At 36.2% G+C, this 14,963-nt stretch overlaps 1 protein-coding gene across 1 annotated transcript in view; it reads left to right on the top strand.

Annotated features, from left to right (window-relative positions):
- The first annotated feature begins 438 nt into the window (after positions 1–438).
- The window catches only part of METTL25 (methyltransferase like 25), a 58,141-nt gene continuing 43,616 nt past the window's right edge, over positions 439–14,963 (top strand). The window contains exons 1-4 of the mRNA XM_014963311.1: positions 439–444; positions 1,726–1,789; positions 6,233–6,397; positions 11,200–11,300. Coding sequence (XP_014818797.1) covers positions 439–444; positions 1,726–1,789; positions 6,233–6,397; positions 11,200–11,300 — 336 coding nt within the window. The remainder of the gene's footprint in view (positions 445–1,725; positions 1,790–6,232; positions 6,398–11,199; positions 11,301–14,963) is intronic.

Genomic DNA, 14,963 nt, shown 5'->3' with positions numbered 1-14,963 from the left:
GGGTGGGCCCGGAGGGAGGTGCCGCTGCGGGGCCTTCACCGGGGAGGGGCGGAGGGAGGCGGGGCGGGCCGTGGGCGGGCCTGGCAGCGGCCCCCTCCTGCCGGCCGCCTCAGGCGCCTCAGGCGGTACCGCGTGCCTCACGCGCTCCTAACGCTCCTGTCGGTGTTCAAAATTATTTTCCTTGCTTTAATAAAACAGGAGACTTTCACCCCACTCTGCCCAGCTGCTTTCTCTTTCTGGCGGCTTCCCCCGCAGCCTTCCTGCCGCCGATCCCGTCTTGTCGGGCCGTTTGGAGCCGTCTCTGCTTTTTGGTGGCCCTAGTTGCCCAAGCAGCCCGCAGGCTGGTCCAGGGTAACTTGGAACCGTCCCGGCTCAGACGAAGCACGGCCCAGGTGGGAGGAATTGTGCTTTGGGAAGCTCTCAGTAGTGACAGTCGTGATGACGGTCTGGTCTCGTTTTATAAATGTAATCCTCTTCATTTAGAAATGAAATGAAACTCCAAACTGTCAGGCTCCTTTGCCCTGACTAATTTCTGAAGAACAGAAGCAAAATGAATCAAAAAACTCCACTCTCCACTGCTCCACATGAGTGGAAAGATGTAACAGTCAAAAGTCCTCCAAATATTGAAACTCTGGAAACGTGGAGGACAGCTGGAAAAGGCTTAAACGCCGCTTTCCTATATATCTATAATAATGAGTGTCTGGCAAAGGAAGACAGAAAGCAACATTATTTCTGACAAAACCTATTTAAGAAGCACTTCATATTTTTAGCAATTTTCAAGTAACTCAAGAGGAGGCCAGCTATGAAACTGTATTACTGAATTTACTGCAGTCCAAGTAGAAGGGAAGCATACCAGTAATACGCTTTCAGGCAGAGCACAGAAATGAAGATAAAGCATCTGAATGGTATGGTATTTGGGGGGATGGAGCCCCGGCAAAGAGATCAGTTTCAAAACTAAGCTAAAAGCTTTGACAAAGAACTTAGTCGAGAAAATCCTGCATCATGCCAAAACTTACGGAGTGTAGATAGCTCTCGCGTAGTGTTAGCTCTGAAATGCTACATGAAATGACACGTGAGACAGGAAAGCACAGTGAGCATAATGGAAGGGTATGCAGAAAGTAGCATGTGGAGCTGTGTAATTTTTGGCATAGAAGACAAGCTAAGATAATGATTTGGATCTGTAAAGAGATTGAAAAGCTGTGAATTGCTACATCACTTGTAACATTTCTTTCTTGGATCTAAAGACCTTCAAAATATTAGCTGTAAGACTCATTTTTAAAGGGTTGAGCTATCTGGGAAAAAACCCTACAGAATTTATTTGTACATGAAAAAGACACTGGATTATGAATTAACTTTGAGAGCCAGATGGAAACAAGACAATGGTCTACTCAGCAAGCAAAAGTTTAGGGAAGCAGTGAGGAAAAACATGTAATGTTTTTGACAGGTCATGTCAGAGTCAGAGTTGATTCAGAGCAACAGGACGTAAAATGAAATGCAAATAAAGGCTGGAACAAAACTAATTATTAGATGAAGTAATTAAAAAGAAAACACCAAAGAAAAATTACCCTAATCTTACTTCTTTCTACGGGAAAGCCCATGAAATCATTCAGATACTGAAGTGGTGGCCTGCAGAGTAGAAAGAGAATCAAGAAGGCAGAGTATTGTTCTGTACATTTTAAAATCAGAAAATCATTTAATGATCTATATTCAAAATGTGTGTTACAGAATCTGATACAGAAATTACTGGAACAAAAGACACAACTCGTGGCTAAAATGAAGCTCGTGAAGGGTATAAAACCATGCTGTGGCTAAAATATAGCACTTCTTCAATTTCTGCAGGGGTTATTTCTGCTTGTTAAAAAAAAAACAAACAACAGAATTGTTCCTTTTTTGTAGCATCAAAATTGTCGGATGCTATTTAACATTTGGAAGGTTTTGAGACACTCTCAAAATTTCTCCGCTATGGTCACAAAATTGGAGGCACCGTGACGGAATGGGTGGTTCATGCCTGGCTCGTTTGACTGCATGGTGTTCTGTCCATCAGTCGTATGATGAAAGTTGAAGCGTGTAGATGTGGCACTTCAGGGCATGCTCTAGTGGCCGAGATTGTGGGGGTCTTTTGTGTGTGTATGATTGGACTCGGTGATCTCAGAGGTCCTTTCCAACCATGGAGATTCTGTGATTCTGTAATGTGAGTTTCTCAGTGAAGATCCCTGCAAACATCTAAGTATATTTGAAAATGTATTTTTCTGTTGGCCTGTATTAAAATTAGGATTGAGAAACTTAATATCATAGTTTATTTGAGTGCTCTAGTACAATTTAATAACACCAGAGATCAGAAACCAACCGTTAGAAATCTTGAAACCTGACATAAACAGAAATGGCTCTTCCTTATATTCCTCTAAAATATTAACTGTATGTGTGGTTCTTCAAAATGATCAGATATTTAAATGTTAGTTATTTATATTTATCTTGAAATGGATAGTAAAAGGTTCTCATAACATGCTATGATTCATACAACTATGTTTTTTTGGAGTGTGGCTATGAGAATAAATTTATTTTGCATCCTCAAATGACATTGTGGTCATGTACCCCAAATACCTTACTTAAAATACGTGTAAAAGGACATTTTGTTTTCACATGATAAAACCTTTGCTTCCTAAGAGTTTGAGAAGTTTTACATTTATACATTCAAATTCCCCAACCTATTATGAAAAATTTTCTAGAATCTGTTCTAATAGGGATCCCAAATTAAATTTAGGGAAACATAAGGTACATTTGACAGAAGTGATCTGAAAATGTGAAGTTGTCAGTTCATACTCATATAGCTCTGCAGGCTAAAAAGTAAATTATTGCAGATTGGCACAAAACCTTTATTCTGCACAGTATTTTATGTTACTGTAGGGATTTTGACAAATACTTATGCTGAATTGTAGCTTTAGAAGCTAGCAAGCAAGAAATTGCAATTCTCTTGTACAATATTATATGCAAGAAGATAATCATGTTACAGAACATTACATTACACGTTCTATAAATCAGTTTCAACGAATATTTTCAGATACTCATCAGATAGTATTTCATTGTAATGACCATATAAAGGGTGGAACCCTTGTTTTCAGTTGTACCCTACAGGAAAATTTCAGATCCATTTTTGGATATAGAAAATGGTTTTATATTTTTATACATCAAAAACCTGACATTTGCCATATTGCATCTTGTTTATCACGTCATTGCTGTAAATTGGACACAGGCACAGAAAAATCTGTGTTTAAGTATTTTCATATTTTACTGTAAATTGCTATTTGTACTAAAATTCCAATTTTTTGGCATATGTTTCTTTCCTCTGAAGATTTATTTGCAAATGTATGGACTGGCTGGTTAAAAGTCATACTAGATTTCATCTTGTGAACAACCAAAGTAGAAACATTTTGAGAAAACTAACATTTTTAATATTCATAAATAATATGTAGTTTGACAACTGCCATTCCATAGCTTGAAGTCAAGTGTCAGCTACCTTAATATAGTTGTGTTTTTTTTCTTTTAGTTGGCAACCTGGCACAAAGATTTAAGTTTGGTAGGAGTGTTATTACAGGCAATATACTAGTGATCTGGCATGAGATCCTACTGGTTCTGTTCATGTTCTCCCTTCAGATAAGTGAATGCAGGAAGTTATGGAACATGCATATTAACTGCATTTAATTTCATTTAATGAAATTTGTAAAGAGAGTTGATAAATTTTATGCCAGGTATTGAAAAAGCGAAAGCAGGCAAGCCATGGGTTTAGAAGCTTTTCATGAGTTCTGGCAAAGTAGCAGCAAACTTCAATTTCAATAATCAGTCTTTAACCTTGGAACGATACAAAGTCTCAAGATAAGTTGTATTTGTGCAATATATTGGGATCAGCAGAAAGTAAGGTGAAAGGAAGATTGAGTTGCTAAATATTGTGAACTCTAATCTGCAGAATATTTGCTTATGCTGTTAATTTTGGTGAGCTATTTGAAAGTTAGATGGGAGAAATAAAGATGAATTTCTCCAAGGGTATATGTTTAATGGTATTCCATATCAGTGTCAGGGTACTGTGCTGTAAGATGGGTATGTGCATGGTCAGTGATAGCCTTCTTAGTGGAAAGAAAGCCCTAGCTTTCGCTTCAGTACAGTATTGATGTAATTACCTAAACAAAATGGTAGCTTGTGCAGGTGTGTTGTCCTTGTGCGTGTATTTGTGTCCATTTTTGCATTAACTGTTGTCTGCTCAGAATGACTTTTCTGGATGAAGAGACAGATATGCTGGCCTAGACCTTGTAGAAACTTCCGTCGGACTGGGATGCCATACTGGGTTGGGATGGTAGGCCAGTCTGATGCTTTGAAACAAACCTTTTCCAGTATCTATTTCTGTACCGTGCGTTGGAGGGCTGATGTTAACATTGGCATAGTGAGTTTATTTCCAATAAAGGAAACTAATGTACTTAAAGATCCTGCCTATTGGAGTGAAACAAAGATGTCTCAAGTATCAAAATAGGTCATGTTTATAAGCAACATATAGGTACCTAATTTGTCAGTAATGTCTTTGTTAATTTCTGCCTTTTGAACTGAAACAAATACATAAATGTAATATTTATGGCACCTATAGGATATTTCAGGTTGGTTTATTTTTTTTTTTCTGTTTATTTCTTCTAATACTAGTAGAAAGCTGATTAATATTACTGAATATATAAGTACAATTGGAGTCAACAAACACATCTTCTAACAGACTTGTTATGTGACAGTGACATGTTTTCATAAATTTTATTGCTATTCTGTTATGTGGAGGAAGAATGGCAGTATTTCTTCTTGGACCCCCAAGTATCTGATATCATTGTAATGGTAGAAAGCATATTTTTTTTCCACTAGTGTGATACAGTTCAGCATATTTAAAGTAAAAAGGTCAATTAAATCCACCTAATATCTAGCTAGACAGTAAAAAATACTGCTTATAAACCAAAATACATAATATGCATGTATGAAAGTGAAAATTACAAAAGTAAAATTTTATTCAGGTGTTTATCATGCATCTCACACATGTTCAAGAGATATTTTATAACAGGATGACATTCCAGTGCATTTTCAAATCTCTTTTATTTCATATAATACTATGTCATGAAGAAAAGAAATGGATTTGACGGGAAAGGTTTTTGCTTCACTGATTTTTGTTTTGCTTCGTCATACAAGATTGGCCAGTATATTTAAAAATGTGTGCAAGTTGCTAAGAAGAGTTTATTTTTCAATGTTTTGTGCTCCAGATTTCTAAAATGAAAAAAAAAAACAAACCAAACCATACTGGTCACTGAGGAAAGAAAATTTGGAGATGAAGAACAACATAGATATATGTTGGAACGGGCCAGGCTTTCCTCCAGTGTGTTATACTAAATATTGTACTAATTCAAAGAGGTCATAGCATGAGTCAAATAAAGTGGAACACTCACTTCTCATCAAGAAAATTAGTTTTCTTTTTCACCTGGCAAAACTGTTGAATGGCTGGCTGGTCAAAATATCCCTCTGCACCTTTTTGACTTAATGTTTCATGTCTATCGCTTTTTCAATAATTGTTGGCATACAATTGCTTATTGATTCTCTTAAATCTTGTCTCTTTCTTGACAGATTAGTGATTTCTTCCCGCTGCATCAAACCTAAATATTTCAATATGTTTTTATTGATTCAGATTGCATTTATTTTGTGAAGGTCTATAAATTTTCTGAAATGCACTTAATTCCCAGAAAATCTAAAATAAGTTAAATGAGTAAACCTCCCTTAAAAATAAACTGAAATTTTCTTCCTCAGCAATAACTCAAGCAAAATACATCAAAACATTTTGTATATTGAACATCCGTATTTCTTAAAAAATGTAATAGTATATATTGTCAGATGAGGGTGACGGGAAAGTGCATAATGAGCAAGTTTATAAACAAAGAGAAGTGATAACATTGACTGTATTCTCTTGATGATTATACTAAAGTAGTTCTACTAAACAGATCTTCCCACATTTGCACTAGTTAAGCTAAGAGCAAAATTTGACCTTGGTTCTGAAGGGAGAATACAGCTGAAGGAAAAGAATGAATTCTTCCACTTATGCAAGCAAAATAACTCGTTACTTCTGTCTGGTACTTTTATTTATTCCTTGTAGTTCTGTGTCAGCACTGTTACAGAGATGTTAAGCCCTGTTAGCAGAAATCTTTTGTTTTTCTTCTCCATACAGATGATGACACGTTTTCCAATGTGTTTTGTGAAAAATCTAAGAAGCTTATCGACGTACATTTATTTGCCCTGGCTGCTCAGTATTATTCTTTGTCTAACCTTGGAGTGAGTACCCCATTAGAAGCCTTACTTGAAGCAGTGAGAGGAGACAATCAAGGAACAACAGGTATATTTTCATTCGTATTTAAATTTTTATTTTTCATGATAGGCTTTTTTTTTTTTTTCCCTACATCCTTCTCACTTCAATTTTCATTTATTCATAGATGGTTACTTCATGGCCTTTGTTTAGAAAATGGATTCTCTTGATAAAATTTGAGCAGATGAGTAACAGCATTCAGTACCTATGGACCCTTCCAAGATTCAATTTTAAGGGGGATGAGATAGGCAAGCAGGCACATCATTATTTGAGATGTCTTATTAATTCACTTCGTTTTTCTTTTCCCTGAGTGGGAGGAATCATGGTTGCTATTCTTGTGGTTTTTTTTAAAGTCTCACCCTAAAATCTGGCAAGTGGGGTTTTTTGTAACATCTTTTGTTTAATATTAAATATATGCTTTGCTGTTTAGCTGAACATGGCCCAATAAGTGTTTGATGTTGCAAAAAAAGCAAATATTTTATTCATTCTGTGTGTTTTGGACCAATATCAAATACACATCATAAAACTAGAGTAATTTCATTTTCTGTAGTTAAAAAATGGGATTAAAACATTCTCAAGTTGGCATCAAATTGGACACTGGAAGTCTTGTCTCTGATTGTATTTTTTGTACCAGATGATAAACTGGCATTTATACTTACTTTGACTGCTGTAATTTTCACTGAAAACTTGCTCTTCATGGAGTCCTCAGTCATTATAGATTTGTCACTGTCTTTCAGATTTCTCCTTAGTTTTTCAGAGACAGACTGAGCCTTTTCTTTCTAGTTTATTTTATCTCTATAATACATTAAAACTCTGACATTTCTTATACTAAGTGAAAACACCAGTATATACACTGGGCATCTCCCATTTTCTACAGCTGTCTTCTCTTTCCAATTTTGCCGTTTTCCATCGTTGACTCCCCAGTTTTCCATTTCTTCAGAATTACTAAAATGCCATAGCTAAGATAGTCTTAAGGGTTTGTTGTGCATTGGTCTTACTGTAAGTTTACTTTCTGGCTTCTTTCCCCCTGCTATTCATCTGAAGCCCTTTTGGGTTTGTTTTGGTTTTTTCTGACAACTGTATGCTGCTTTTCTTTCTCTTGCTTCTTAGCTCTTTTCATTTTTATTATGCTCATATTCCCTGCTAAATTTTCTGTCATACTTGTTATACTCATATTTGAGCTCATACCTGGAACAGCTTTCTTAGTTTCATCTTTTTGTCACACAGAATGGAACACTAGGTATAAGACAATTGCTGAATATTTTATTCTGTGTCTTGCAGGAGTGCTGCTCCATTGGGTAACTGGGGCCTGGGTTTGTGATGCAGTAATTCTAAATTGTACTTCATAGAAAAAATAAAACATGTTCCAAATGTATGCAATGGTATTATAATTCAAAACCTTTGTGTTCAATTGGCAATAAAGTTAAGTTAAATTAACTTAACTGAAGGTCCTGGTAATCATTTGCTAGAAGCAAAATACCAAATTATGGATTCATAATGTGCAAGTTGCCAAATGAAAGTTGTGATCTTTTAACTTTAAGCTAGTTCAGATATTTTGGACTCAATTCTGTGTTTCAGAAGATATGTTCATTTCCTGATATACTCAAGCTTGGAAGTTAAGAGAAGTTTAAGTCTGAGAAAACTGGCAACTTTACGATGGCCTTCCTTATATTCTGAAAAATATGCATCAGGATAATTCCATTTATGTTTCAGATGTTTTTAATACATTTTCTTGTTCTAAGACGAATGTGCTTATGAGCCTATTCCCACAGTTTGCATACTTGCATAGTTCTCTAACTTCTTCACCATCGTAGTACAGACATATTGCTGTCCTTCCTTAGAATTCTTGGTAAACACAAACATTTTAAGCTCGTTGTGGACACAACTACTCAGAATGGAGTTTTGAGTCTAAAGGACATTCTCCATTGCTTCCTAACAAAGGTCACTGTGGTCCTTACTACACCATCAGGTTGCTTGCACTGACCACACATGATCCAGAAGAGTCTGGCACAAAGTGAGGAAGCCAGCATGGACAATTTCTCTTGTTACAGGGTTCATATCTGATACAAGAAGCGAGGGTTGATAGAGTATTGGATTAGGAGTACGCTCTACCTTTGCAGTGTGTTTATGGCCAAGGTGGTACTCATGCAGTGACTGTTGATAAACCCATTTTCAAATGCCACATAGTGGAATACATGAGGCAGACAGAGTCAGTTTGCCTTAATGGGTTTTTTTTAGCATATGGTTATCCCAATATAAGTATATGGAGTTAAATCATAGTAGTGTAACTGTAACTTCTGCATAGGTGGTGGTGTCTGACATGGACTGTAAATTTCATTTTTTATCTGGTGTATCTAAATTTCCATGGGTAGCTGGGATGTAAAACCCCTACATACTGACGTAGGAGATCTTAGAAACATCTGCATTAGCCCTGTATAAAAGTGTCTCCTCAATTTGTTCAGCTTAACAACTAAAGATGTAGCTGTAAATGGAATTATAGAGTTGAAGCAGGTTTTCAAATGGAAAACAGCTACCTATGCTAGGGGTTCACAATGGAAATAAGCAGCATTTCTGTACCAGCTAAAACTAGTAACATCAAGCTTTCTGTTGCTCTCTTACATCCAGGATACTGGATATAGGTATTCGAACCCTGCTTTCTTTTTTGATCAGGAAAAGAGTGAGATCTCTAAATTTCTTATGGTTTGTGAGATTAGTATTTGATCTGCTTACTTCAGTTGTCCACATTATAAGGAAATCTACATGTATAGTTATTCTTTTCAAGAAAGCAATTTCATGATAGCAGAAGAAGTTTACACAGTTTGTTTAAAACTATTATACTTCTTTTTTTCAAACTTGCAGTTGTGATGGCGCTATAAAATAGTCCCCAAATACAGTTTTTCTGTTGGATTGTAATATGTCTAGTTGTTTTTCAAAATAATGTAAAAAAAATCTTCAAAATAATGTAAAAGAATTTTGCAGAAAATACAACAGCAATAAAATTTACTAAAAATCTGTAATTTACTGCAAACAGTGTCATTTTTCCTGGGCTGAAATATAAGCAGATTGTACATTCTGCATGAAGTAAGAAAAGAAGTCTCAAAAGGGCTTAAGGAACTTTAGTCACTAAGGTGATAAATACTTTGTATATGCGGATATATGCAAACTGATTTTTCAACTTGGAACCTCAGCTTTTGTAGGTTGGGTCTTGCTTTTGGATTTCTGGATTTCTTCCATGTTTGAAATAATTAATTTGTTTTAAGTACTCTCTGAAATGGCACTTCACACAGCATTGCCCAATTCAGTCTTTTGAGTTCATATTATAGCAAAGAGTAAAAGGTGCAATATGTGGTGATGGTTCAAAGTGACAGTGCTGCTTTGGAGAACAGTCAAACAACTTTTATTTCTGTCAAGAAGTTCCTGTTCACATTCTGCTGCTGCTTCTGATGATCCTATCCAGGCACAAAAATGTTCAAATATAAACAAAAAAAAGGATCTTTTTTCTTTTCTTTTTGTTTTTTTTAACTTTTTTTCCCTGTCTTTTTTTCTTTCATTTGAAATGCTTACAAATTAAGAGTTTTTAGGACACTGTAGATCTTCCCAATTTTGAAGTTAAGGAGAGACTTTAGTGAAATGACAAACACTTGTTTCTGCTATTTGGTTTGTTCAAAAGTATTTTTGTCTATTTTTTTCTTTTGTCAGTTCATACAGTCTATATTAGATTTTAAGTATTGTCACAACAGTTTATTATAAAAAAAACAGATGTTTAAGAAATAGAGAGATCCTGGGGTTTTGGGAAAAATAGAGAAAACACTAGGTTTCTCATGAGCTCAGTTCAATTCCCCACTCTCTTTTAAAGAAGTAACACTCTTGGCTCTGTTCCCAGAATGATCTGATCAAGGAATGAACCTAGTTTTTGCCTAATGATCAGTTTCTGGATAGATGAACACATACTGTGCAAAAAGCAGAGAATGGGAAAGCATGTTATTCTGCCTAGTCATGTAGAAAAGTCTTATTTTCTAGGAGCATGCTCATCAGTAACGGTCCAGTTTCTTCTACCATTACTCAGACTTACAAAAATTTCCATCAATTTAACAAAAGCCAAGTGTCCTGTGGTGTTGGTTGCCTAAGAAAAATGTGTGGGTTTCTCCCAAGGGAGTGACTTCTCAGCTCCTCCTTTGTTTGGGGGATGTAGAGATTAGCAAGTGGGTTCTTTAAACCTGTGGTAGGTTTACCGGTCCATCTCATTAACAGATTCTGCAGCCACACTGAAATGAGTGATGTTCTGTAACAGTTTTGTAACCCTTCCACAGGGTAAATAAAAAATAAATAAATAAAAGTGCATTTTCCTTTGAATTTCCCCAGCATTGTTCATAACTCCTATTTGAGATTGTTCCCACTTGATATTGTGAGCAAATCAGCAGAATTAACAAGCCATACCATGTGATGATTAATTGTCTGTGCCCTTATGTTTCATATATATAAACATGATAAATGACACAAAAATAAATATTTTGTAATGAACAGGAAGAAATAGTACAGTTTTATAGTAGTAGCTATTGTTTAGTATCTGGTCAGGTATTAGATATTCTACATCTTAAAAAAACTTCACTAACAGTACTAAGTTTTACAATGAGTTGAATATTACTAATTTATCTGTAATTCAGAAATTAGTCTTGTAATAATTCAATGAGTTTTTAATTGAAAATTACTATTCTTAAAATATAAAAATACTGTAACATATTTTTAGGTTGGTATTTTTTCTGATTGATCACAAATCGTTGTTTCTATTATGGGCTGTGTTAACCTGTATTTATTTTCTTAATCTGATACAGGTATCAAAACTGATGAGTTTATGAATAATAAGAAATCACATGAAGTGCAGGTGATGTCAGAGTTGGTAGACAACATAGCGAAGTATTGTGGTGTAAAGCAGGTAAGAAGGCATTTCTTAATGTATGTTACCATGTACCTTCCAAATTATTTTTCTTGTTGTGCTCGAATTATGATTTTGATACTCTGTCGTTGCTGTTCTTATTTTCCTGTAAATAATTGTGGCTAAAGAAGAGCCTTTAGGACCAAGCTGAAGGACAATTTTGTTTACAAATATCTTTCCACAGGAGCTGCCTTTCAGTGAATCATGATCATTTTATGACTCATGAAAAAGTTTAAGAAATTATAATCATCCTCTATATGTTAAGCAGTTAAAAATTGTACTCCTTTTTGCTACGCATGGGTACTGCCTTGTGTACTGGCAATTTACCATAAGCATCAGTCAGAGAGCAAAACTTTGTTCTTCCCCTTCTGTCAGGCACACAAGAGTGCCACACAGACACCAAAGCAATACGTTTGAGAAATTTTGAAAGCTTGTCTTATTCTGGCACAATTCTTGTTTAATGCTGTTCACCTTTATTTAACATGGATGGAGGTCTATCAATTAGGAATTTAGTTAAGAACTTTTTAGCTTGAAGAGGGACCAGATTAAGCAGAGATTTATGTAGCAGAATGTGCATGAAATACATTTGGTAGAACACATACGAGATCTGGACACCCAACACCATTGTCAGCCAGCGACTACTCTACGAATTGACTATTCCACACATCAGGTAGCAAGTCCATCCTCGGATAGTGAAGAATTGCAGGATTCCTTTCTCAAATTTTATTGTAACTTACCTTTTTTTTTCACATGTAATTATGATTGTACAGTGCACTAGATCACTGTTGCATTTAAACCTTGCAGATGTTTACTTATGGATCTGTTGACAAAACACAAGAACCACAAGAATACTTGACTTTTTTGAGTACTGTATTTCACATTCTTTGTGACAACAGTACACCAATACCATTTCCTTGGTTTACATACATGTAATTTTTCTGTAAGTTTTTTCCGTGTTAAACTTTGGGCTAGATTCCACACTTATACCTTTGTTGCAGTAAGGCTAAATTTTGGAGTATCTTAGTGAACTGAGTTGGTCTAATCATTTTAATATCTATAATGCTGGTAGCTGGCTGATGTAGCTTCATCCAGTAGATGTCTACTGGCTCTGGACGCTGCATTATATTCCTTTCTACCTCTCAGCTGCGCTTGCTTTCTCTGCAATGGGCTGTAAGTGTGAATGGAGACTAATTTCCTCCAGTCTAATACTCATTCCCATAAAGATGTGTGGAGAACACACTCTATTTGTTTAAAATGAAAGATTAATAATGTATCTTCCCAGATTTTATGCCGAACATATTCACAGAATCACAGAATGATGTGGGGTTGGAAGGGACCTCTGGAGATCATCTAGTCCAACCCTCCTGCCAGATCAAGTCCACCTAGAGCAGGTTGTACACGAATGTGTCCAGGTGGGTTTTGAATGTCTCCAGAGACGGAGACTCCACCACCTCTCTGGGCAGCCTGTGCCAGTGCTCTGCCACCCTCAAAGTAAAGAAATTCCTCCTCATGTTTAGATTGAACTTCTTATGTTCAAGCGTGAGCCCATTTCCTCTTGTCCTGTCACTGGGCACCAATGAAAAAAGACTGATTCCCCCTGATTGTTGGGGGTTTTTTTTCCCATAAGTAACTATTTCAGAGTCTAGTTTAAAATTAATGTATCAGGTGTGGGTAGTGGGGGAAGAGACAGCTGCAGTTGGACAGGTCAAGTCTATTACTACGGTCTCTGGTATTTCTTGTCTGCCATATTGTGCCTGGCCATTCTAATGGGAGAGTGGTAGCTGGCCCGCTTCATACCTGCATGGAGGGTGGAAGGGGGCTAAAAATTCATGGTGTGGCCAGATGTGTGCTGAGGACAGAGTACACGGCCATGCTCTGTTCAGTGTAGATGTAGAGATGTCACTGCAGCATCCAGAGTTCCTGCTGCCGCCACCATAGACTGAAGAGCAGGCTCCAAAACTTGGATTCATCTCCGAGTTGCTGAAGCTGAACTTTGATTGGGAAGTTATTTGGCTCAGACTGTGTTTAATTTAGATAATGTAAATGATGCGGTGCTGTGATAGGTTCAGGTCAGGTTTGTGGCATCCTTGGAAACAGAGATCAAAACTCTGAATGCTGACCATCTGTTTTGTGAGGAACGCCTGACAAAAGCACAGTTTTAGGCAGTCTTCTTCTTACAACTGTGATTACCCGGTAAATATAGAGCTGCAATTAAGGCCAAATATTACTGGATGAGACGCAATCAGTTTGTGAGCATCTGCGATCGCTTACAGTGATGGAAGGCAGTCTCTCCAGCAGCTCTTTCGAGAGCCAGCCACGGTGACAAGTGTGGGTGCCCTCAACAGCACAAAGTGGGTACACTCTGTAAAGAATAGACAGACAGTAGCAGCAGATTTCTGAAAGCAATTTCTTCTGTCATTAGCATGTTTTTTGCCTTGCTTACCTTGTGCTTCAGACAAGTGTTAGTTGTTGAAGTGTTGAAGACTTCACGTACTGAAAAAGCCATAGGAGAGCATAATTTGCTTATAATGCAACACTAAGTGTTGTCTGTATTTGATGGAAAGTGGTGTTTCATATAGCATTTTCATTTAGATTTTAAATAGCTCCTGTGAGATTCAGGAATGAAAGGAAAACCCATGTTTAGAGAGTAAGAAAGTAGAGCCACCTTAATGACTTAACCTAAGTCCCGAATGAGGCTGGTTACTAATAAAATCTTAAACCGATCATTATTAAGTATCTGTCAATACACTGCAATTTCATCCAGTGATTACGCGCTTTTATCAGATGGCTTGGAGTATCTTTATGTAAAGGATTATTTTCTGTTTATTTTTTGAAAAAATTGTAACATTTAATGAAAAATGTTATTGCAGTATATCACTGAATATGAAATGCCGACTGCTCTATGTTAACATTTTTCCAATTTAGTCATACACTGCAACAAAATTTATTTGTGCAAAGTTACAAATCCCTAATAAATGAAAAGAGCTTTCCAGTTACATTAAAAAAAAATAAAAAAGAAAAGCTTCCTTCTCAGTTATTAAAAAGCAACTCCTTTTGTTTTGGTTACCTTTCAACTTAAAAAATATAGGAATTGTAAAGTTTTAGGGGAGTTTTTTCCTTATTGATTTTTTTCTATCCTTCTCGCAAAACAAAATATATGCGGCATTTAATTAAAAAATCTAGAGCTATGAAAACACAACACATTTTTTACAACAGCATGTGTCCTTGGGGTGTTTCTTTCAGATATTGCAGATCACTGACAGCTTGAAAAATGCCCTCCATTTCACCTCCATACCCATGATGTATAATGGGTGGTAGAGGATATTGTTCTCTTGTGGTATTTTATAATGCAGTATAATAAATAGTAAAATGAGAATAAAAGCAAAAATTTTATTGCTACTGTAATCACTTCTAGGTTAATGATTTGAATTAAAACATTAAAGCAAACTAAATAAAGGGTTTTTTTCCAGTTGTTTACTGCCTCTTTTAAGAATTGTTCCTATCATACAAGTGGAACTTTTATAAAGAAGTTCTTGATTAAACTCTGAAAAGAAGCCAGTGATGATTCCTCTTTGCTTATATGCACATTTGTTTTCTTTAATGTATTTTTGAAAGTTTTCCTTGGAAATTGCAGCATGCGCAGCAAGAGTTGCAATGTGTAAG

Source organism: Calidris pugnax, unplaced genomic scaffold (genome assembly GCF_001431845.1).
Source record: "Calidris pugnax isolate Ruff unplaced genomic scaffold, ASM143184v1 scaffold44, whole genome shotgun sequence".
Classification (NCBI taxonomy): domain Eukaryota; kingdom Metazoa; phylum Chordata; class Aves; order Charadriiformes; family Scolopacidae; genus Calidris; species Calidris pugnax.
This window is presented reverse-complemented; position numbering and strand designations above follow the sequence as displayed.